The 25,944-nt window shown below is 37.5% G+C and overlaps 1 protein-coding gene across 1 annotated transcript in view; it reads left to right on the top strand.

The window, feature by feature from the left end:
* gcn1 (GCN1 activator of EIF2AK4) overlaps positions 1–25,944 on the top strand; it is a 54,646-nt gene that overhangs the window by 15,328 nt on the left and 13,374 nt on the right. The window contains exons 20-46 of the mRNA XM_083554327.1: positions 55–179; positions 309–487; positions 1,267–1,360; positions 1,453–1,566; positions 2,155–2,353; positions 2,532–2,681; positions 4,014–4,195; positions 4,431–4,511; positions 4,625–4,768; positions 5,264–5,388; positions 10,058–10,247; positions 12,883–12,953; positions 13,032–13,197; positions 13,451–13,645; positions 14,995–15,241; positions 16,621–16,742; positions 16,844–16,958; positions 18,038–18,217; positions 19,613–19,833; positions 20,126–20,194; positions 20,390–20,528; positions 20,987–21,183; positions 21,591–21,733; positions 22,379–22,496; positions 23,145–23,360; positions 23,520–23,684; positions 23,781–23,942. Coding sequence (XP_083410453.1) covers positions 55–179; positions 309–487; positions 1,267–1,360; positions 1,453–1,566; positions 2,155–2,353; positions 2,532–2,681; positions 4,014–4,195; positions 4,431–4,511; positions 4,625–4,768; positions 5,264–5,388; positions 10,058–10,247; positions 12,883–12,953; positions 13,032–13,197; positions 13,451–13,645; positions 14,995–15,241; positions 16,621–16,742; positions 16,844–16,958; positions 18,038–18,217; positions 19,613–19,833; positions 20,126–20,194; positions 20,390–20,528; positions 20,987–21,183; positions 21,591–21,733; positions 22,379–22,496; positions 23,145–23,360; positions 23,520–23,684; positions 23,781–23,942 — 4,109 coding nt within the window. The remainder of the gene's footprint in view (positions 1–54; positions 180–308; positions 488–1,266; positions 1,361–1,452; positions 1,567–2,154; positions 2,354–2,531; positions 2,682–4,013; positions 4,196–4,430; positions 4,512–4,624; positions 4,769–5,263; positions 5,389–10,057; positions 10,248–12,882; positions 12,954–13,031; positions 13,198–13,450; positions 13,646–14,994; positions 15,242–16,620; positions 16,743–16,843; positions 16,959–18,037; positions 18,218–19,612; positions 19,834–20,125; positions 20,195–20,389; positions 20,529–20,986; positions 21,184–21,590; positions 21,734–22,378; positions 22,497–23,144; positions 23,361–23,519; positions 23,685–23,780; positions 23,943–25,944) is intronic.

Here is a 25,944-nt window from a genome sequence, read left to right as displayed (position 1 = left end):
TGTTATTCTACTATCACAAGGTGACTATTTTATATTTGTTTTTCTTTTACAAAGTTGCTACCAAACCAGATTTGTGGCCTTTGCTGTTGTCCAGCTTGAAGATGGATGCTGCAGTGTTTATTGACCAACATATACAATCTATCCTTCCCCTGCTGCTGGAGGGAAATGCTGACAACCAGGTGTGACTCCCATTGTCATATGGTCCTATAAACAACAAAGGTTTTTTTGTGTGTTTTTCTGTTGCTTATCAGTTGTATGCATGTGGAAAGAAAAAAAGTTTGTTTCTCTTCCTCTCTCTTTGCTGCTAGGCTGTAAGAAATGCCATTGGGGAGTTGTCAGTCCTTTCTCCTGGGAAACTGCTTTCTTGTGTAATGGACCATGTGATCCAGAGGCTGTCCAATCCAGCGCTAAAGCAGGTGATGCGTCAAGAATATGCCATCATGAAGACACCAGAGGGAGTGCTGTATGACAATAGCATCATCATGGGGTAAGAGATGGGAAGCAATGCAAAGACAATTGGGATAAATCTTTTCTGTATAAAGACCTTTAATATATATATATATGTGTGTGTGTGTGTATATATATATATATATATATATATATATATATATATATATATATATATATATATATATATATATATATAAATACGTATATGTATATACCGTAATTTCCGGACTATTAAGCGCACCCTTATATAACCCACTGAATTTGACAATAAATATATAACCCTTATATAACCCACTGATATTTAAACATAAATAAGCCGCACCGGCTTTAACGAAAGACAGTGTCTGTTACATGGTGTAAAGGGTGAAATATGTTGTGGCTCCATTAAGAGCAGAGTGGCATTTTGGGAATAGCCTGCCGCCGCATTTTTACAGTATTACTGCATGTGTGCAAGACCGAGGAATATGTCCTTATTATTTTCTGATGCTCATTTCTAAGTTTCTTTGACTAACCCGTAACACTGTTGCCAAAAAAAATAAAAAAAGCAAGAGTTTTGTAAACCTGTCGATGCTTATATGATTTCTGTTGCAACTGGAGCGAGCTCTCCCTTCACCCAGACTCAGCGCGTTACAACGACTTGTATCTAAACAGTAGCCTACCAAGAAAGTCATCTTCATTGTTTAAGCCGCGGTGTTCAAAACGTGGGAAAAAAGTAGCGGCTTATAGTCCGAAAAAATACGGTATGTGTGTGTGTGTGTGTGTATGTATGTATATAATATATTTATACACCCTTTACATCCCATCATGCTCATTCAGTGCCCAGCAAGAGAGCACGAAAAAGGGAAATATGAAGAGAGAAAATAAGGCATACTCCTTCAAAGACCAGATCATCGAACTTGAGCTACAAGAGGTAAGATTCTTAGGACTGAATATAATTTACTTTATCAAGTTTTTCTCTTTTATTTGTTAAGATTTGCGTATTTTTACTTTGCTCCTGCTCAGGAAATCAAAAAGAAAAAAGGAATTAAAGATGAGGTGCAACTAACCAGCAAACAAAGGGAGATGATGCAGAACCAACTGGAGAAGGAGTCCGCTATACGGAAGAAATTGCAGGGGGTGAGGAAGATTAGGCAGTAATACTTTCATAATAAATGAATTAGATGGTCAGATATATTTTTGTATTAATCAGAAGCTTTTTAAAATCTTTTACTACAGCAGCAAGGCGAAAACTCCCAGTTTTACCCAGTTACAAAAATTCAGGATTCTTTTTGAAATGTAAATAAAGACAGAATGTAATTGACAATAGAACATAGAAAACAATGTTTAAACAAAAGAAGTGTACTCGATTTTTGAGACATGCAGCAATCAAATTTAAAATTACCATACATATTTCTTTATATTTTATGTTTTCTTTGTTTAAACATTTGATAATTCTATGTTCTTCTCTGAATAAAATGTGGGTTTGAGAGATTTGCAAATCATTGCATTCTGTATTTTATTTAAATTGTACTCTTTGTTGGAATTAGGGTTGTACAATGATATATAGTACAGAAAAGAATGTCAGTGATATCAAGGTATTAAATCTTTCTGTATTACCCATTACAGGGATTGGTTATATATCTATATAGATGTACAAGTGTTTCTGAGAAAGTGGACTGTGAGCATAGATTGTGTTCTTACTGAGCTCATTTCTCTCTTCTTCAGTTGGATATGGAGTTGCAGTGCACAGTGGGGCTTTTGGAGGCCATAATGGCTCGGCACCCTCCTCAGATTTCTCACCACATTCCTGGAGTCCTCCATGCGCTCCAGCCTCTGCTGCACTCACCATTAGCTGCTCCTCATGTGCACCAAACCTTCCTGAATATTGGCACATGTGTCATGCAGAAACAACTACACTTCATGGGTAAGAGCTCACATTCTAAATTTGTAATAGTTTATTAGCAAAGTATAGCCTTTTTTGTTGGACAGACAAGTTTATTTATTTATTTAGAATTTTTTTTTGTACAAGTTTTACATTTACAGGTTTACGTGTGGAGCTGTGTGTTCCTTTTGATAGTCTTACTGTTTTTTTGACTGTCTAGCTCTTCTTGTGGGTCACGTGACCTTACGTTTGTTGAAGCCGGAATGTGAGCTGGACCCAGCGTGGTCTCAGGAGAACTTAAACACAGCTACACATCGAACTGTCCAGCTGCTGTACACAAACACAGTCCCACATAGAGAGGGAAAAACTGGTGAGACCACCTACACTAACTAAAGAAAAAGAGATGATTCTTTCTATTAGTCACTTATCATACAATGTAGACACAATATGTTCTTAAAAAGTAGACACAACTCAATAATACAAATGAAACAAATATTATACTGACTATCTTTTATTTAATGAGGAAAATAATCCAATATTACATATCTTGGCAAAAGTTAAGTAAACTTCTTGTATTAGTAGTTAATTTTAAAATGAAATTAAAGTTGAGACATCGTTTGCAACGTTTTTTTGAGATTTTGGTTCTTTAAATAAGACATGGTGCTCACTCACATTTTATTGTCATCCCATTGATTGAAAACAAAACGTTTGGACTCAACCAATGCACAGTCAGGATTATGTACAAATGTGTACATTGCTTGAAAGCTGCCCGACACACTTACCAAAGATCACACGGTCAAGCAAAAAGGCTTTTGGAAAAAAAAGTGTTGTGACTGATAAATCCAAAATAAATCTTTTTGCCAATTTTGCCAACTTAGGTAGTTATTAGATAAGAACTAAGTACTAGTACAAATAAGTACTGGTGGTTTTATCAGGCTTTAGGCCTATTTATATTTTTTTTTTTGCTTAGTTTTAACAATCAGAATATTTTATTGGTCCAATAGGAAGTTATTGTTATTGTTATTATTATTATTTTGGGACAGCTTGCCAGTAATTTCTCAAGAAAAATCGCTGGACATCTGTAAACAAAATGAATTTCAATATAAGGTTGGTCAAGTCGCAAGACCACAACCCTAAACTCAAAGGTAGCTCTACTAAAGAATGGTTAATAATAAAGTTTTGAATTAGTTAAGTCAACGTACCTTAACCCTTATTAAAATGCTGATAAAGACAATGTAGCATGCAGTTCACGTGAGGAAACCCACCTATATCCTATAGTTGAAGCTGTTTTGTACTGGCAAATTGGGTAAAATACAAGCCTATGTGCAGCAGTGAGCAGCAGTTGGCCGAACCATTTACTTCGTTATTGCTGCAAAAACGAGTGATACCAAATATTGAACACAAAGGCTCACATACTTGCAGATGTTTAATATTGGACCTTTTTCCTAAAATAAAACACTGAATTATAATATTCAGTTACATTTGTTTAATTGGGTTCTAATCTACTTTTAGGTTTTAAAGTCTAATAGACAGACAGACAAGTAGTTAGAACTTTGTCACTGCAAAGTACAGGTACACAGCAACGAAATACAGGGTCTTTCTAATATTTAAGAACATGTTATTGCAGAAATATAGAAATTTTTGTATTTTAAAAGAAAGATTTTTAATGTACTGTGCTAAAGTATTTTATTTCTTTTTTCAGATACGTGCCCTCTGTCTGCTCCAGCTTTCTCTTTTTGTTTCCCGTTGTTGCAGGCCATCCTTACTTTAAACAGTGGCACATCTGAGGAGGCAGAGCTCATGCTGACACATGCATTAGAGATCATTCACACACACTCTCAGTTGCGCTCCAGCAATGATGACAGTGATGAACTCATTGATGAGGTAGACTCACTGGCAGGAGTTTCTGCAGTAGATTAAAAAAAAAAAAAGCAACATTTTGGGGCTTTTTAATAATAAAAAAAAATTATGAATAATAATAGCAAATAATATAAATACATAATTTTATGGCATTGCATTCACAAAATTTGACATACAGTTAAAATGGAGAAAATTTATTTTCTGTCTCTATGGCTGATGTTGTGTAGATTTAATCCTGAATGTTCGACTTATTTGTCAGGATGGTCCAGAGCTCCTTCCCCGTGTGGACATGCTGTTGCTACTCACTAAAGTAATTGGTACTGCCACACCACGACTGCAGGTATATAGTGTTCCTAGCATCATATTAATATATAAGCAGTAACTCTTCAGTAGTGGAATCTATCACTGTCATGTGTTAATGTGTGGGTTTTTTTTTTTTTATGTGTTTTATAGGTGTTGGCATCAGGCTGTCTCACAGCTCTTTGTGCAAGTGCTGGAGGGCAGGAGGGCTGTGCACTGGCTGATCAAGCTGAGATTGATGTACTGCTAGAAGCACTGCTCTCTCCTTGCTTTTCTGTTAGAGATGCAGCCCTAAGGGTATGTTTGCTATAATATTTCCTCAAATATCACTCTGCTTTGGAAGTAAAAATGAGCTGCACCTTAGAGCTGTCATATAAACATTAATAAAGGAAACTGTTCTAAGCATATGTACAGTGTAAGTCTAACGAAAACAATTCCTTGACCAAAATACATTGAAATTAAATTCCAAACTGTTGAAAGGCTCAGTAAACAGTGTATATAAACTTTAGACTTATTGGTATAATGACATTCAGTTAAATGTCGCTTAGTCTGTAATAATATAAAAAGAATGTCTTGCATAAGTTTGTAAACTTCTTTCATGCACAAGAAACCAAAAACATTTTTTTTTGCTAGTGCACAATCTGGATAAATTTAAATGATTGCGTTTGGTGACTATGCAAAGTATGTCTGAAAACAAAGCTATTAGTTATTGTTTTATTTGAATGTGCGTGTGTGTGTGTGTGTGTGTGTGTGTGTGTGTGTGTGTGCGTGTGCGTGTGCGTGTGTGCACAGGGACTTTTGGCACTGCAGCTGGCTTTGCCCACAGATAGTGCTGAGCCAGATGGTCTAAATGTGCTCAGAAGACTCTGGGTGTCCAGATTTGATGTAGAGGAAGAAGGCAGCGCACTGGCAGACAAGTGAGTGGACTTATTTTACGACATATGCTTTTAAAAAAAAGTAATGAATAAATAGGGGGTGCAACTAACGATCATTTTAATAATTTAATAAATCAGATAAAAAAAAAAAATTATAATAATATTTTTTTTTTAAATAGTTGATTTGCTTATATAACTATATAAAACCTTTATCCAGGGCACTTGCGGATAAAAGTGTACTTAAAAAAATGCAAAAGCCACATATTGAGTTAAACTACCGTATTTTCCGGACTCTAAGTCGCTACTCTTTTTCCACGATTTGAACCTAGGTTTTTCCTGGGTTTTTCCTGGGTTTTTCCCGGTTTCACAAGCTTCAAGCTAAAAAACTGAACCCCATAAAATTAGACCAATGAAATTGACGAACGGGTTCAGGTGAACCAATAAGACTCTTTATATTAAATCGGATGCGCTCCCACTGAATCGGGCGCACCACATCATAAATATGGATGAGATTCCTCTGACGTTTGACCTGCCGCTCACTCGGACTGTCTACAGCAGGGGTGTCAAACTCAAATTCACAGTGGGCCAAAATTAAAAACTGGACGAAATCGCAGGCCAAACTCAGTATTTATTGAAAAGTTTACTGCAATTGTGCATGTTTTCCCTTCTCTTCAGATGTGTAATGTTGAACCTTTTCATATGGAAACAAACTTTAGTTTTGCTTAAACATTGAATCTGGAACAACCAAAGTTTAATATTATAAACACATTAGAAAATAAATTTGAAATAAAACACACATCAGTGTTATTAGTTTCTTATTACATATCTCTCTCTCTCGGCACGGCAATTTTTAAACGCACGATGATGCCTCGAGAGAAATAGTTGTAAAAGGAAGGAGGAAGACAGTGAACAATGACTTTCTTGGTAGGCTACTGTTTAGAAACAAGTCGTTGTAACGCGCTGAGTCTGGGTGAAGGGAGAGCTCGCTAAATCCAGTTGCAACAGAAATCATATAAGCACAGACAGGTTTCCAAAACTCTTGCTTTTTTATTTTTCTTGGCAACAGCGTTACGGGTTAGTCAAAGAAACTTAGAAATGAGCATCAGAAAATAATAAGGACATATTCCTCGGTCTTGTACACATGTAGTATTACCGGGAAAATGCAGCGGCAGGCTATTCCCAAAATGCCGCTCTGCTCTTAATGGAGCCCCAACATATTTCACCCGTTACACCGTGTAACAGACACTGTCTTTCGTTAAAGCCTGTGTAAAGTTCATTAGTTTTAGTGTAGACACCTGCGGCTTATAGACAGGTGCGGCTTATTTATGTTCAAAATAAAAATCTTTGTCAAATTCAGTGGGGTGCATCTTGTATAAGGGTGCGCTTAATAGTCTGAAAATTACGGTGTGTGTGTGTATGTGTGTGTATATATATATATATATATATATATATACACATATACAGTGGAACCCGGTTATGTTGCCGGCCTAGGGGGCGCCAAAAAGCATTGAGATAACCGATGATCGAGATAAACGAAAACCAATATGGCGGCAATATATTAACGTGCTCGAAATTTCTTTATGTACATGATGTCCATTATTAATGTGCATGCACGTGTTTTTGGAGGTTTTTTTACACAACAGCGTTGCCGCGATTTGATTGATTGGTCATGCGGATCGAGATAACCTGTAATGCGGATAAGGAGGCGGAAGCCGAAGTAAACGCAAACAAAGTTTATTGAGAATACTCAGGAGATAATCCACCAATACTTGTAGCAAAGCAGTAATATTCAGTGGTGGTCCACGAAAATCTGTGAAAGCAGAGACAGTTCGTGTAGAGAATCCACGGATCCGCGCTATGGAAAGCGCAGCGCTGGGCAGCAACGGATAAACGTGGTGCAGACAGCGTGAACATGGAAAACAGCAGGATTGGGGTAATCCGGGGTGCCGTTGAGAGAATGCGGAGTCCGAGAAGAAGGGTACGTAGCGGGATACGTATACGCGATCACACAGACCGCCACGAACCCACACATACGATCATGCACAAACAATAACGGACCGCGAGTGTGTGGATGTGAGGGGCTTAACTAGGAGATGGGATGAGTGAGTGAATGAGAGTCAGGTGTGTGTGATCAGCATGATTGCGACGAGCTCCGTGGCACGCACGGGAGAAGAAGCCAGGTGCTTCGGGGAATGCCGCCGCCGAAGGGGGCGTGGCAGGGGGATTCCTGACATAACCGACGTTAAGAGGCAAATTTGCCCCCCCTTGTGCTCGAGATATTAGGGTTCGGCGACATAAACGATTAAAAAATGCTAAGACAAAGCGAGAATTTGGCGGTTCCACTTCAAAAACGTCCACTTAATAGGGTTGGCGGGTTAACCGAGGTCGAGATAAGTGGGTTCGACTGTGTGTGTATATATATATATGTGTGTGTATGTATGTATGTATGTATGTATGTATGTATGTATGTATGTATGTATGTGAAGCCACAGTAAATCAGGTTTGAAAAAAGATAATCTAACTGTTGTGGTAGACAAATGCTATAAAAAGAGAGTGGAACGGGGAAATGCAGCAAAGTAACAGGTTGGATAAAAAAAAAAAAAATGCATTCTTGTACAAATGCATAAGCATTCACTGGAAACCACAACAGTGACTAGAAATGTGATCATTTACTGCTGCAGTTATTTGCTGCTTTTAGGTTTAGTGTTTTGTTTGCACTGTTTTAATTGAATCCATCACTATATTTCAAGCAAGGTCATTGACCTTGCTTGAACCTTGCGCGAGTCGCGAGACCTTGCGCGAGTCACGACAGAACATATACAGTGCGACTGTCCCGAAGTTACAAACAAACAGTTTACAGAATAGCACTTCATTAAACTAAACCATCTTCACATGAGGATTATACAGTTTTGCTTACAGTGCTCTGATGTTTTTCCTTTTTCTGAAACTGATGCGTTTTCTTTTCATGTGCTTGTGCATGACTGTGGTACTTCCATGTCACACAAGCTCTGCTTTGCATAACTAGCAGGTTACAGTGTTCTTTTGTTGCATTTAATATAGAATGCTCCCATGCCTTGCATTTAATATAGAATGCTCCCATGCCTTGCGTTTAATATAGAATGCTCCCATGCCTTGCGTTTAATATAGAATGCTCCCATGCCTTGCGTTTAATATAGAATGCTCCCATGCCTTTGATGACTTGAAATGCACACTTTTTACTGCTGCTGGTTGACCCTGTACTCTGTATTATCTTACAGTCACACTAACCCGTATCTTGAACAGCTGAACTAATCGATAATGGCATTCATGAACAAATTTGATTATCGATTAGTTGTTGCAGCCTTAGAATAAATCCCTGAATATATTAAACAGCTGCATTGACAATGCTAGTGAATTATTTAATTCAGTAATTATTTGCATCAGAGGAACCAATACTGTTATCTCAGTTATTACATGGCCCATTTTTTTTCCTCTTCTTGTAGCTTTCCTTGCCTTATTGAGGTGCTTTGATTCCTATGAAGATACAGTCTAGTAATTTCTATTCACAATAAAATGCATCACATATATACATCACTGTCTAACATTTCTCAAAAATCTACACATTTCACAGTTCTCTCCAGACACTAATGAATAGTATGCATGGGATTCAGAGTATTCAGGATAGTTTTATAAATACGTTTTATTTATTTATTTCAAGTTATGTTACATTTTGTTCAATAGCTGAGCCCATTATTGAAATTTTCTAACAATATTAGAGACGCATGTAGAGGGATCTTACTCCACTTCTACAATCAGAATATTTTAAGTCCCTTTATATTTTTATTGGTTAATTTGTTAGTTTAAATAACGGGTGGCAAGAATTCTGGAAGGCACTATATATGTGGTAGAATTCTGTGTGACTGTGTGACAGTGTTCTTGGGGACTAAGCAAAGGGAAAACTAAGTTGTTTTGGTTTTTTGGGGGGAGGGTTTATATTAATAATAAATATTACTAAGATAACTAATTAGTTTATATAAATAGTTTCTTCTGTTGTTTGAGTAGTACAACATTATTCAGTATTAATTTACACAATATACAAAGATTTTTGCTCAATTTATGAGTATGCCAATAATTATTTTGAAAGGTACTGTGTAATCTTAAGTAGAATTCAGGGAACTATCATGTACCTCACATATCTTGTACTGTATCTAGTGTACTTATAATCTGCTTGTTTCTCCATCTTCATAAGCACATGTTTGAAATGCCCTGATACTCAAACGTATGTGTTTTAGAGTGTGCCAGTACCATTTCTAGGTATAGGCAAACTAGGCCGTTGCCTAGGGTGCAACCAGCTGGGGGGCACCTGTGAACACCGACTCTGCCCTTCCACCCTCACCTCTGCCCCACAAAGAGTATTTATTATTATGATTATTACAAATTAGATTTGTAAAGGGTGGCAGGAAACATTGTCCATGTTTACTTGGATTAAAAGTCTTTCATCATCATGTCAATACCATCAGGGGCTCAGTATCATAAAAAAACATTTAAACTTTTTTTATGGAATGTTGCAAAGGATTTGTATGGTGTGGGGGTGGAACAATGTGTTGGGAGGGCAAAGCCATTGGGGGTGACAATAGAAATCTCACCTAGGATTACCATTCTTTTTCTTCTTTTAAATGCTTTTAGTGGTTGTTCTCACTCTGTTGTTTTATGCATATTCTGACTTCTCTAGGCTGTGGCAGACTCTGTGTCTAGAGCTGGTTCCTGAGCTGTGTCCACTGATTATCAAAGATGTAACACACCATGAGGAAACAGTGAGGGCAGCTGCAGCCGAGGCTTTATCCAGTGCTGTGAGCCAATACCTGGAAGAATCAGCTACTGTTCTGTCCCAGCTTACTGAGCTTTACCAGAAGAAACTTTATGTAAGGCTTTTTCTTTCTTACTTCTGCCTAAATAAGGCCCAGTCTGGGGATTATTCCAGAATGATAAGAATACATTTTATTTTACTTTGCAATGGAATGAGATGTTCAAAACTACAGTGTTATGGTTAAGTGTCCTAAATGTTTTAAATTGTAAAATGCAAGTCTTTTTTTTGACCGTTGGAAGCTAGACAGTAATGTGGCGATACTGATGGTAATAGTTATAAAAATATAATAGCATATTGTATCTGTCAGAGCTGTCACAGTCAATAGTGTGTATATATATATATATATATATATATATATATATATATATATATATATATATATATATATATATATATATATATATATACAGTAAGGAAAATAAGTATTTGAACACCCTGCTATTTTGCAAGTTCTCCCACTTAAAAATCATGGAGGGGTCTGAAATTGTCATCGTAGGTGCATGTCCACTGTGAGAGACATAATCTAAAAAAAAATCCAGAAATCACAATATATGATTTTTAAACTATTTATTTGTATGATACAGCTGCAAATAAGTATTTGAACACCTGTCTATCAGCTAGAATTCTGACACTTAAAGACCTGTTAGTCTGCCTTTAAAATGTCCACCTCCACTACATTTATTATCCTAAATTAGATGCACCTGTTTGAGGTCGTTAGCTGCATAAAGACACCTGTCCACCCCATACAATCAGTAAGAATCCAACTACTAACATGGCCAAGACCAAAGAGCTGTCCAAAGACACTAGAGACAAAATTGTACACGTCCACAAGGCTGGAAAGGGCTACGGGGAAATTGCCAAGCAGCTTGGTGAAAAAGGTCCACTGTTGGAGCAATCATTAGAAAATGGAAGAAGCTAAACATTACTGTCAATCTCCCTCGGACTGGGGCTCCATGCAAGATCTCACCTCGTGGGGTCTCAATGATCCTAAGGAAGGTGAGAAATCAGCCCAGAACTACACGGGAGGAGCTGGTCAATGACCTGAAAAGAGCTGGGACCACCGTTTCCAAGGTTACTGTTGGTAATAAACTAAGACGTCATGGTTTGAAATCATGCATGGCACGGAAGGTTCCCCTGCTTAAACCAGCACATGTCCAGGCACGTCTTAAGTTTGCCAATGACCATTTGGATGATCCAGAGGAGTCATGGGAGAAAGTCATGTGGTCAGATGAGACCAAAACAGAACTTTTGGGTCGTAATTCCACTAAACGTGTTTGGAGGAAGAAGAATGATGAGTACCACCCCAAGAACACCATCCCTACTGTGAAGCATAGGGGTGGTAGCATCATGCTTTGGGGGTGTTTTTCTGCCCATTGGACAAGGCGACTGCACTGTATTGAGGAGAGGATGACCAGGGCCATGAATTGCGAGATTTTGGGGAACAACCTCCTTCCCTCAGTTAGAGCATTGAAGATGGGTTGAGGCTGGGTCTTCCAACATGGCAATGACCCGAAGCACACAGCCAGGATAACCAAGGAGTGGCTCTGCAAGAAGCATATCAAGGTTCTGGCATGGCCTAGCCAGTCTCCAGACCTAAACCCAATAGAGAATCTTTGGAGGGAGCTCAAACTCCGTGTTTCTCAGCGACAGGCCAGAAACCTGACTGATCTAGAGAAGATCTGTATGGAGGAGTGGGCCAAAATCCCTCCTGCAGTGTGTGCAAACCTGGTGAAAAACTACAGGAAACATTTGACCTCTGTAATTGCAAACAAAGGCTACTGTACCAAATATTAACATTGACTTTCTTAGGTGTTCAAATACTTATTTGCAGCTGTATCATACCAATAAATAGTTACAAAAATCATACATTGTGATTTCTGGATTTTTTGACCACTGGTCTCTCACAGTGGACATGCACCTACGATGACAATTTCAGACCCCTCCATGATTTCTAAGTGGGAGAACTTAGCAGGGTGTTCAAATACTTATTTTCCTCACTGTGTGTGTATATATGTATATATGTAGATATAGATATAGAGATAGATAGATAGATAGATAGATAGATAGATAGATAGATAGATAGATAGATAGATAGATAGATAGATAGATAGATAGATAGATAGAGATGGATAGAGAAAAATAAATCAAGGACCGTGACGTCGGAGCGACGTGGGGCCGCCTTCCTGTGGGCTCACCACCTGCAAGAGGGACCGTAAGGGACCGGTGCTGAGAGGATTGGGCAGCAGTTGAAGGCGGGGGCTTAGACAGCCCGATCCCTGGACACAGAGAAGTGTCTGGGGAATCTGCTTAGACTGCTGCCCCCGCGACCCGAATTACGGATAAGCGGGAGAAGATGAAATTAAATGAAATATATATATATATAAAACATTCTGATAGAAATTAGGTCCAGGCCAGTGAAGCATGGTGGAGGTTTTCTGCAAGTTTGGAGTTGCATTTCTGCAAATGAAGTTTATTCTATTTCTGTTTATTTACATTCCAATTTGTTAATTATTATTAAAAGCAATCTTACTGTGCAATATTTTTCACTCACATTTTGACAGGATAATAAGTATTCTTCACTCTTCCTGTCAGTGATTTTAATGTTGTGGCTGATGTTTGTATGTCTTGATTATTTTAGAATAGATAAGATTGGTCAATATTTAACACATCATTTACCTTGGAAATTGCAGAGACCACCACCAGTCCTGGATGCTTTGGGACGAGTAATCTCAGAAGCACCTCCTGACCAGTGGGAAGCAAGGTAAAGCTAATGCTTATTGAGTAATACTATTCCTGTCTGCAAAGATGGGCACTGGAATGACACATTTCCTGTCTGCAGGTGCGGGATAGCTCTGGCTCTCAATAAGCTCTCTCAGTGGTTGGGAGAGAATCAGGTGACTCCCATCTTTCTGTTTTTTGTACCTGATGCTCTCAATGACAGACACAGTGAAGTGAGGCAAAGCATGCTGGATGCTGCACTGTCTGTCCTCAACACCCATGGCAAGGTATCTCACCATCCAAAATTTCCCACTTGACTTTTCCTTGGTCTTTTTATCTGAACTGTTAACATTAGCACCTGGAACAAAAAGATTTGAAGAGTGATTTTTCAAACTTAACACTGTATACAGTGTGTACGTAATGCTGCAAGTTCTTTAAATTCTCGATGTAAATGTATATGCTATACTTACTATAAATGTTCATTATTATTATTAGACTATAGCCAAAAGATTTTAATGTGAAAATGTGTAAATATTTTAGGACAATGTGAACTCTCTGCTGCCCGTGTTTGAGGAGTTTCTGAAGAACGCCCCACAGGATGCCAGCTATGACTCAGTGCGTCAGAGTGTGGTCATCCTCATGGGCTCACTGGCCAAACATCTGGACAAAAGTGACCCAAAAGTCAAGCCCATAGTCGCCAAGCTCATCACTGCCCTTTCCACTCCCTCTCAGCAGGTTAACAATGTCTCTTTTCCAGAATTGTAGTTTTAAATCACAAATAAATCATAGGGGTGGGACAATATGCTAATTAGAGCAGCTAGTATTTGCTGTTTTACTTACAAACTTAACATTATTGTTACCAATTTACTAACAGGTTACAAAAATGTAACAAAGTTGAGTGGACTGTGAGATAGGGGTGTAACGGTACACAAAATTCATGGTTTAGTGTGTACTTCAGTTGTTAAGTCACTGTTAAGTAAAAATTTCGGTACAGTTAGTTACAGATAGTTAAGGGGAAGAATTGAAAAATGAAATCGCTTGGTTAAAAATAAAAAAAGGTTCGCTTATATATTTATATATATATATATATATATATATATATATATATATATATATATATGTATGTATGTATGTATATGTATGTATATGTATATGTATGTATGCATATATATATATATATATATGTATATGTATGTATGCATATATATATATATATATATATATATACATACATTATACATTATATATATATATATATATATATATATATATATATATATATATATATATATATATATATATATATATATATATAAGCGAATAAATCAAATGAATGCAATCCAATTTTACAATTAAGTTGGCACAAATTAAATTGAATAAATAAATTGTATACATAGAAAAATCTAATTAATTTACATTTGTTAGACCCCTTTTGGGTAAATGTGTATACAGTATAAGTGTATGTGCATATACAGATGTGTATATGTGTCTATTTTACATTTTATATTTAATTTTCTTAAGATATGTTCTACTTAACTGTTTGACTTATTTTAGCATTATTTAACAAGTTCCTCATTTAAGAAACTGGTGAGAGAGTTATTTATTAATTAATTAATTCCTTCCATAGAATTCTGAGAAATTTTTCCTTTTAAGAAATATTCTTGAAGCTGGACATAAAGCACTAAAGAATCCATATCGTAAAAAACGTTGGCGAGTTTTTTTGCACATGTGCATTACAAATCATGTTTCTGGTACAGAGTGAGTAGCCACAGTGACACTGCACTCCAAGGGCAGAGACTAAACAAACTGGCAGTTCATCAATTAATATGTTCATTAGAGAACCCAGCTTTTAATTATGTTTGGCACATAAAACACAGATTGCTTTCAGTACACGTGCACAGATTTGAAAGTCCTTGAATTGAACCAGTTCGGTACGAATGTGTACCGTTACACCCCTACTATGAGAATTGTGTGGAGCATTCTAAATAATTTGAAAGTGCTAGTCCAAACTTTTGTCTAAATATTGGAATGGGGAAATGACCAGAGTTCAGAATGCCAAAGCAGCATGTGACTTATTTCTACAGGTCCAGGAGTCTGTGGCCAGTTGCTTGCCTCCTCTGGTGCCTGCTATAAAGGAGGATGCGGGTGACATGGTGCGCAAGCTACTGCAGCTGCTGCTAGAGAGTGACAAGTACGCAGAGAGGAAAGGTGCTGCCTATGGCTTAGCTGGCTTAGTAAAGGGCCTGGGCATCCTCTCTCTCAAACAGCAGGACATTATGACCACGCTCACTGATGCCATTCAAGACAAAAAGAATGCTAGACGCAGAGAGGGTGAGTGCTCAAATTTTGATTGCTAGGTATTTTATATAGCTCTTAAATCTCATCTAAGTTAATATGCAGGATAAAGTATAAAAATGATGTACAGATAACCTTAGAATAACCTGGTCAGTAAGGGCTATTGTGGTATGCGATTGGAATATAATAAATGATTGGTTATCAAGGAAATTGCACACAAATTAGTGATAATGCTAAAATGTGTATTTGTAAAACTATAAAGGTTTTCAAAATAGATCTTTTTTTTTTTTTTTTTCATCAATGTAAACAATTTGTCTCCAAGGTACAGCTGAATTGAATAAACAAATACATAAAAACATAAATCTTCACAAAAATCTAATATTTAGAACATTTTGTCCAAACAAACAGGAAATGCCCTGCTGCTGGCCATTTAAATTATTTATTTAAATATACATTTTCTGCTGAAGTTCAAGATACAGTGTGTTTTTATTTTATAATTTTTTTTTTTTTAATGGAAGATTGCTATTGATTTGTATGGTGTGTGATTGAAGCATTGTGGTGGGAGGGCAAAGCCATGGGGGGTGACAATAGGAATCTTGCCCAGAGTTCCAAAAGGCTAGAAATGTCAGTTTACGCTGGATGTAACAGACACCAGAGAAAGAGAGAGAGAGAGAGAGAGTAGAGCTGAAGTGTATGAGGATGCGTGTGGAGACGCAAGTATGCAGGGGTTATGCATTACCGCGAGTGAGTGTGTATCCCAGCGTGAGTATGAGGAAAGGGGCAGGGCAAAAATATGTTGAACCATTCTGCCAACTGTTGAGCCTGTCGTCTCTTTCTTCCAACCTGGAACCAGTGAGATCTGTTAGTGATTTGTTATATTGCCACGTGATGTAGCAACTTTAATTTAGCAAATCTTGCACAGTTCCTCTCTCTGCTCAGTGTTGGTAACAGAGGTATCAGCTCAGTGTCGGTCTGCTCGGCATCCAGCTTCACCTGGTGTTGTGCGCTGCACAAGTAACCACACACACGCCACACACGCACTGCCTAGACTGAGACTATCTGGTCTTTTTTGTTTTGTTAGCGGAGCAGAAAATCTGCAAACTGTTCTCAGAAAGTATGTGTCCACGCATGCACTTATTTATTTATTTATTTATTTATTATTTATTTAATTAAATCGCACCGTTTGCCGTCATATCATGGCACAAGCCAACATTGCAATTGCAAAACATTTAATCGTGCAGCACCTATTTAGTAAGAACTGTAATAACTCCAGTATTTATTTTTTAATAACTGGTAAATACGGGTGTGAAAGTGGATTACGTAAATAGATAATCTGAAATAATATTCTGTAGCGGTATATAGATATTATCTTATTTTTTGTGCATACCGTTCTAGTTTATGTTCTTTGTTTCCAGGTGCCCTGTTTGCATTTGAAATGCTGTGCAACATGCTGGGGAAACTTTTCGAGCCATATGTAGTACACGTGCTGCCCCACCTTCTCCTCTGCTTTGGAGATGGGAACCAGTATGTCAGAGAGGTATACACAAACGTGTATCTTTCTGCTTTCCTTGTTCTTTCTGTCTCTTTTTTCCAGTTTTTACCTGGTCTTGTCCTTTTCTTTTCTTCTTCATCTCCCAGGCAGCAGATGACTGTGCCAAAGCTGTAATGCGCAATCTAAGTGCTCATGGGGTGAAGTTGGTCCTGCCATCTCTTCTTGTAGCCCTAGAGGAAGAGTCCTGGAGGACCAAAGCAGGTTTGAATTCAACATTTAGAGTTTCTCTGTGCTCCTTACAACCACCTATATTCTTTTTTGAAAGTTTAGCAATGGCAAGGTTAGTTTTTTTGTTTTGTTTTGTATTGTTACACATTAAAGACGTTTGGGTTTAAATTGGGTTTCTACCCATTTATCCAGCTTATGACTAACAGGTATTTTTTGTTCTTTAAGAGTACCCTCTTAAAATTGTAAAGTCTATCAGTTCTTGGTTTAAAGGTTCTATGTTGTTAACAAGAATAAAGCAACATGAAGATCACGCTATGGGAGTGAAAAGGAATATTCAGCACAAGCATTAGATGGTAACATCACCAACAACCTCTACAGGCAGGGTTGAAGGTATCATAGTCTACCATTTGTAGAAGACTTACAGAGAATATATATATATAACATTAGCACAAGACCATCATCAGCATTAATAATGTAAAGTCCATTTAGGAAGTTGCAATAGATACAGAGATAAGCCACGAAGTTGTACAACCGAGTGTAACCTTTACCAAAGTGTGGAGAAAGAATGTATCTGCTCTTGATTCAATATCCTGGCTGAGACTTACATGGCTAGGTTAGTAAATGGGCTGACTAATATTTATTGATGGATTAACTTGTTAACACAATGAATTCAGAAGTCTACCGAATTGTGCTATGTGCTAATTTACAGAAAAATTAATCCAATGTAATCAAATCTGAAAAATTGGTTGGTCATGATTTTTTTTTTTTTTTTTTAAACAAGCTGTAAATATCCAGAAATTATCAAAGAAAAATACAAACTAAAATAAAGGGCGTTGTAGTTCCAATACATTCGGAGGGCATTTTTTATATATATATATATATATATATATATATATATATATATATATATATATATATATATATATCAATTCAAACATCTAGACATCTGAGCAGCTTTCAGCAAAGTAAAGATAGACTTAGAAATAATAACTTTGTGATTGCTCTGTCTGTCCACACAAGCTGTGATTTAACCTTTAAATATTTATGGATACTAGAAAAGTTTATGCGAAGAATAAAATTTTAAAAACAGATTGTGTTTCTGTGCTCTGCAGGTTCAGTGGAGTTGCTTGGTGCAATGGCATTTTGTGCCCCTAAACAGCTGTCATCATGTCTGCCCAGCATTGTGCCCAAGTTGACTGAAGTTCTCACAGACTCGCACGTCAAAGTGCAGAAGGCCGGGCAGCAGGCACTGCGCCAGATTGGCTCGGTTATCCGTAACCCAGAGATCCAAGGTAAGAGCAAAATAGGCATATTATCAGATAATTAAATAGTAGGCAGCAGCTTGTGGAAGAGCTTCCTGTTCCTGACTGTTTTTCCTCTACCATTCTGGTTTGGCTCCTAATGCCATCCTCCACACTTTTCCTAGCCCTTAAAGCATCTTTTCTCATTCATATTGTGTAATGTACATAAATTAATATAGTGGTGTGAAAAAGAGTTTGCTCATCAGTGTCTGATTTTTTTGCAAAACTACATGGCCCTGTGTGGAAAAAGTGTTTGCCCCCTGTTAAAAATGTGGTTTATTACACCTGAGTTAAATTTCTCTAGCCACACCCAGGCCTGATTACTGCCACACCTGTTGCACAATCAAGAAATCTCTTAAATAGAACCTGCCTGACAAAGTGAAGTAAACCAAAATAAAGTAATTGAGATCTTTAAGTCTGGAAAAGGTATAAAGCTATTTCTAAAGCATTTTAACTCCAGTGAACCACAGTGAGAGACATTTTTCACACATGACAAAAACATGGAATAGTGGAGAACCTTCCCAGGAGTGGCCAGCCGACCAAAATGACCCCAAGAGCAAAGCGACGGCTCATCCAAGAGGTCACAAAAGACCCCACAACAACATCCAAACAACTGCAGGCCCCACTTGCCGCAGTTAAAGTCAGTGTTAATGACTCCACCATGCAGAATGAGACTGTTCAAAAATGGTCAGCATGGCAGAGTTCCAAGATGAAAACCGCTGCTGAGCAAAAATAACATAAAGGCTCGTCTCAGTTTTGCCAGAAAACAGATGATCCCCAAGACTTTTGGGGAAAATTCTCTGTGGACTGACAAGACAAAAGTTTATCTTTTTAGAAGGTCTGTCCCATTTTGTCTGGTATAAAAGTAACAGCCTGAACTGAATCCTATTGAGATGCTGTGGCATGACCTTAAAAAGGTGGTCCGTACTCGAAAACCCTCCAATGTGGCTGAATTCAACAATTCTGCACAGATGAATGAACCCAAATTCCTCCACAGCACTGTAACAGACTCATTGCAAGTTATCACAAACGCTTGATTGCAGTTGTTGCTGCTAAGGGTAGCCCAACCAGTTATTAGGTTTAGGGAGCGAACACTTTTTCACACAGGGCCATGTAGTTTTGGATTTTGTTTCCCTCAATAATAAAAACCTTCATTTAAAAACTAAATTTTGTGTTCACTTGTTATCTTTTACTAATATTTAATATAGTTTGAATTAAAGTGTGACAAACATGCAAAAAAATAAGAATTCAGGACACTTTTTCACATATAAAGGAGACAAACAGGTGATGAGTTAACTCGAATGGATTTGTGCATAATTTTTCATATTCCTATGTTTCATAAGTGGTGGAATCTCTTATTGTTAACTTATTTCCCTGGGTTCTTAGCAATCACTCCCATTCTACTGGATGCTCTGACGGACCCATCACACAAGACCCAGCACTGTCTACAAACTTTGCTTGAGACCAAATTTGTGCACTTTATCGATGCTCCCTCACTGGCTCTCATCATGCCCATTGTCCAGAGGGCTTTTCAGGACCGGTCGACAGACACACGCAAAATGGCTGCACAGATCATCGGCAACATGTATTCCCTCACTGACCAGAAGGTGTGCTCATGATCTCTGATAACATTACATTTACTGCGATACTGTTCAAAATGTCTCGATTCTAGCTTTTCTTGTTAATTTGTTAAGCATGTATTAAGCAAAAAATGGTTGTCTTTATTGTGTCATGCTTGTGAATCCTGTTTAATTATTTGATATTTTGTGCTCGGTTGTCTTTTATTGTGTCATGCTTGTGAATCCTGTTTAATTATTTGATATTTTGTGCTCGGTTGTCTTTTATTGTGTCATGCTTGTGAATCCTGTTTAATTATTTGATATTTTGTGCTTGGTTCAGGATCTCTCTCCATACTTGCCTAGTGTGATTCCGGGGCTCAAGTCATCCCTGCTGGACCCTGTACCAGAGGTTGTCCATGCTTTATTGACTAATCTGAAGATATCATCTGCATATATCTCCATACACATTCTGTCCCTCGTGTATCTGTTTTTTTGGGTATTATTAAAAAAAAAAACCCTTGTATACATACGTATGCATTTTATATCACTAGAAAACACTTTTGTCCTGGCCCTTGTTAAGAGTGCACATTCTCTGCTCTGGCAGGTGCGGACCGTGTCAGCAAAAGCACTTGGAGCTATGGTCAAGGGCATGGGTGAGTCCTGCTTCGATGATCTGCTGCCATGGCTGATGGAGACTCTAGCCTCTGAGCAGAGTTCTGTGGATCGCTCTGGAGCTGCACAGGGTGAGAGCAACAATCTTTTAAATCACTTTAACAGCAAAGACCTTTTCATAGCAAAACATGTTTGAGAGTGTTTAAGAGTTATGAGATAAAATAGTTTGTATGGTTCCCTCTTTTGCAATACTGATTTCTTCAATGTTGGCCAGATGTTATACTATAAACCATGTTGCTCCAGTTTTCTAAATCTATTTTAAATGTAACAAACTGTGTTTGGTTGCTTTAATAGCAAAATCACAGTGGGTGATGAAAACTACCACAACTTTTAGAAAAAGCTACTTTATTAAATCTGTCTATATAATAACAGCTACTATTTCATCTTGCATAATTGCATATTTCTTTCACTGCTTTTCTTTGTCTTCTCTATATTTTAGTATTTCTGTTGAGCTGTCAATGTTTTTATTAATGATGAAGTAATTTTGAGTATAATAATGAAGCTAAAAGAGGTTTTCTCTCTCGTGTAGGTCTAGCAGAGGTGATGGCTGGGTTAGGTGTTGAGAAGCTGGACAAACTGATGCCTGATGTTGTCCAGACAGCAAGCAAAATGGACATCGCTTCTCATGTGCGCGATGGCTACATCATGATGTTCATCTATCTCCCACTCACCTTTGGTGAACGGTTCACTCCCTATGTAGGCCCAATTATTCCCTGCATCCTTAAGGTATTACACTTTATTCTCTCAAATGTCTAATTTAATCTCATTTACTCTGACCAGAAGCTCACCAAAAGACATTTATTGTATTATTATTGATAGATTAGATTTCTTAAAAATCAATATCCTTATGAGTATGTAAACTGAACATACTTAGACAACTATTCATTAAAGAGATGAGAGCTAATCAGAAATGTTTAAACTCCACTGTATTACTTGTTTTTAATCTCTCTGAACAATGTTGAAAGCAAAGCATTTGATAAAATGCTGTAGTTCTCTAGCAATGCAGATATGTAGAGATGAGAACTATTTCTTCTTTCTTTTGTTTTCTGAATCTGCTGAAGCTTTTAATAGAAAGGCATATTTTGTTGAAAGAAAATTAATGTCTCCTTCCCTCTCTTTCTCTGTGTATTCAGGCTCTGGCTGATGAAAATGAGTATGTAAGAGACACAGCACTGAGAGCAGGTCAGCGCATCATCAGTATGTATGCGGAGACAGCCATTGCCCTGCTGCTGCCTGAGCTGGAACAAGGCTTGTTTGATGACCTCTGGAGGATCAGGTGAGGGACGAAATTGCCTCACTCTTATAATACTGTTGAGAGGACACAGTATAGGACACGTTATATAAAATGAATACTTAGGACAATAAGTACGCGCCCAATTCAGTGGGCGCGCATCTGATTTAATATAAAGAGTTTCATTGGTTCACCTGAACCCGTTCGGCAAATTTATTGGTCTAATGTTATGGGGTTCAGTTTTTTGGCTTGAATCTTGTGAAACCGGGAAAAACCCAGGAAAAATCCATAAATTAGCCGCTTTATTGTTTAAGCCACGGGGTTCAAAGCGTGGGAAAAAAGTAGTGGCTTATAGTCCGGAAAATACGGTATTTGATTTCCTTTTTAGAAAAATTTACATTTTATTGCTGAAATTGCATACAAGAATATCTGTGAAAATTAAACCCATTTAGTGCATTTAATTGCCACATTACATTAAAATGCAAATGAAAATATAAAAATTAAATGTAAAAATGTTTAAAAAAAGGTTTGTTTGAAATGATCCCAAACTTTGGAAATGTAATTTTCTTTGGCCTGAATCCTATGGAAGCTTGTTTCCACCACAAACATTTCTTATGTGATTATTAAATCAAAGCTAAAATAGTGCCAGATCTGCAGATATTCTAAATTTGCCAATATCTCTGTCCTCAGGTTCAGCTCTGTGCAGTTGCTAGGAGACCTGCTTTTCCACATCTCAGGAGTTTCAGGGAAGATGACAACAGAGACTGCTTCTGAGGATGACAACTTTGGAACAGCTCAGTCCAACAAGGTACATGCACCATGTTTGATAAGTCAAAATTTATTATTTTAATTAATAGATTTATTTATTTATTTTAAGTTGCACCAAAACTTTCTGTAGTTTTAAAATTGTACAATTTTGGGAATTTAACTGTTCCACATTTTCCAAATGATTGGGTAGAGAAAAAATAAAATAACATTTATTACCATTAGTAAGTACCTTTTTTTTAAGCTGATCAAAAGCAGCTCAACAGATAATTAGTTAAGATATATATCACCACTCGTTATGTAAGGAAAATACACACTTTGTTTTTATGGTGCTAGCAAGAAGTTTGACTTACTTTTGCCACCATTTAATAAAACCCTCAGGAAAATGAATAGTTCCAGTTTCCACTTACATTATAGCACCTATAAGTCATTCCCTTTTAAGCCAATTGCTTCACTGTTCACTCTTAATTAGACAAAGGACAAATCTTTGCAAAGACAGACAATGCAACAGCTTCCTTTCCAAACACTTTGTCTTTTCAAAAAGAAAACCAGTTTACTTAGTTTGCTAGCACAAAGCACTGATTCTAAAGACTTCTGTAAAAAAAAATAAAATAAAAAAAAACTTGTTGTGGTCAGAACTAATTCCTTGGTGGTTCATGGCTGTAAGCAAAATGTTTATTGTGCTCTTCAGGCCATTATTGGTGCACTGGGAGCAGAGAGAAGAAACCGTGTGCTCTCTGGTCTCTATATGGGCCGCTCAGATACACAGCTTGTGGTAAGACAGGCCTCTCTGCATGTCTGGAAGATTGTGGTGTCCAACACGCCACGTACACTTCGAGAAATCCTGCCTACACTCTTCTCCCTTCTGCTAGGCTTCCTGGCCTCCACCTGCCCTGACAAGAGAACGGTACACACCATTATATTTTTGTACTTAAAGGTCTTATATTCTATAAAGTGTGATAGTTGATTTGAGATATTTTGTTCATTTTACAAATATCATTAATTCAATGAAAGTGTGTTAGTCACTAGTTGAAGTACTTAAAAGATGCTCTTTATCCTTGGCCAGATCGCAGCTCGTACTCTAGGGGATTTAGTAAGGAAGCTTGGGGAGAAGATCCTTCCTGAAATTATCCCTATACTGGAGGATGGTCTGCGCTCTGAGAAGAGTGATGAGAGGCAGGGTGTCTGCATCGGTCTCAGCGAAATTATGAAATCCACCAGCAAAGATGCTGTATGTAGCACAGTTTTGGGTTTTTTTTAGTTTTTAAATTTTATTAATGTTTATTTTGAATTACAGTGCTGAGCGGTATTTCTGTGTGCTTAACAGGTGCTGGTGTTCTCTGAGTCCTTAGTGCCTACAGTCCGTAAAGCTCTTTGTGATCCATTAGAGGATGTGCGTGAAGCTGCAGCTAAAACCTTTGAACAGCTACATGCCACCATTGGCCACCAAGCACTGGATGACATCCTCCCTGCTCTGCTTAAGCAACTGGTGAGGCCAGGACTTTTTTCCTCCTCTAAGCCCCTCTTCATCTTCCTTTATATTTATAAAACATTTTTACACAGTGTAAACATGGCAACAATTTTAACATCTTTTTTAAGACTGGGGTTCTCTATATATTTTCAGAATCTGAAATCAATATATATTTTTTTATAGAGTTTCTATTATAATTGAAAATAAATATTCTGAATATGATTGGTAAACTGAGGCAGTTTGAGTTAATTTTTAATAATGGTCGACCAATTTAGTGCAGTTTACTGATACTGATAGTTGGATCGTACTTGCCGATAACCGATTAATCAACCGATGGATTAAATGAATACTGGATAAAAAGCAAACATAACACTCCATGTAAAATAATACTGAACTTTATTGCATACATAAAAAGTACTGAATCATGAAAATTTAATAAATATGAATATATTAATTAGGTAAAATCATAATTAATAAATTACAAATATGAAATGCAACATAGTAGCAGTCTCAAGTGTATAAACGAACAGCATGTGGTGTCAGTGATTTACCTCTAGAGGCCGCTCTCATAATGACAGCAGACCTCAGTCGCTCCAGACATGGATGCAAGCCGGAAAAAAAACAGTATGGATTTTTGCAGATGGTTCCAGAAATATCAATATATATACTAGCCCTAACTGTAACGCTAGTATCAGTGAAGAATAATTGGTCGACCTCTAATTTCTAGTGGATTCAAGTCTGGAAATTTCTGATAAATAATGATGACACAGAATACTATTTGTCCTGTTTGGATGATTGTGAGTTCCCCGATAAAAAAGCAAGCCATCAAGTGGGAGACTTCATCAGTCACATCAGAACAACAATAGCTTATGGTTTGCTCATTTATGCCAGTGTGTTGAGAGTTGTCTTAGAGCTGTCCTGTGATTCAGAATGAGCAGCATTTTAGTGGGAAAAGGGGCTTCAAATCTTGGAAGAAGCACATTCTTCCTTGACCCTAGCTGGTTAGTAGCAGCCATGTATCTAGGGGAGAACTAGATAGTTGGTAGAATTTTGCAAATGATCAAATTGTTGCAAAAATAAAAATGGAATTTAGACATTGGTTATATATTTATACATACACACATACACACTGGCGATCAAAATTAGAGAACAATTTATAAACAATTGAACAATTCTGAAAGTCATCTTCACTGCTCAACAGTTGAAGGAGTTTTTGTCCTGTCTATACCATGCTACCAGAACACCTTTTCCACAAAATAACTAAGGCATTTAAAAGAAAAATTATTATTTTGCAGAAAACACACTGATCAAAATTAGAGAACAACAATGACTGTAGCAGGGAAAAAGATTACAACAAAAATGTCTGAAGGTTACAACAGTCAGCAATTAGTAGGAAGTGTACAGGCCTCTGCTCTGAATGACTTCAGCATATCTGCGGCCACAGGACAGCACTAGTCTCTCACACTGCTCTGGTGTGATTTTGGTCCACTTTTCTTCGTCTCCTTAACAGTTCGGTGACTGTAGTGGGTTTCTTGGCCATAACTTTGTCACCAAGGATTTTCCAGAGGTTCTCTATTGGGTTTAGATCAGGACTCTGGGCAGGCCATGTCATTATTTCAATGTTTTCAGTTTCAAGGAACTGCTTTACCTGTTTTGCTGTGTGACATGGAGCGTTGTCCTGCATGAACACTGCGGGCTGATTGGGTGATGAACGCAGGGAAGGAACCATATGTTGTTGAAGAAGGTTCTGATAAACATTTTGCATTCACTCTGCCATGTAGCTGTATAAGAGGCCCAACTCCTGCTGCAGAAAACATGCCCCAAACCATGACACTTCCTCCTCCACTTTTCACTGACTTCTTTACACACTTTGGGTTCAGTCTTTCTCCAGTTTGTCGCCGAACATAATGTTTCCCATAGGACCCAAATAAATTAAACTTGCTTTCATCACTGAAGTGAACTTTGGACCAGTTCTCCACTGTCCACACAACATGCTTAGTCTAGCCTTTTGATTCTTTCT

The sequence above is a fragment of the Silurus aristotelis genome (genome assembly GCF_946808225.1).
Source record: "Silurus aristotelis genome assembly, chromosome: 11".
NCBI classification, from domain to species: Eukaryota; Metazoa; Chordata; class Actinopteri; order Siluriformes; family Siluridae; genus Silurus; species Silurus aristotelis.
Note: the sequence above shows the minus strand (reverse complement) of the source record. Positions and strands in the feature narration are given on the sequence as shown.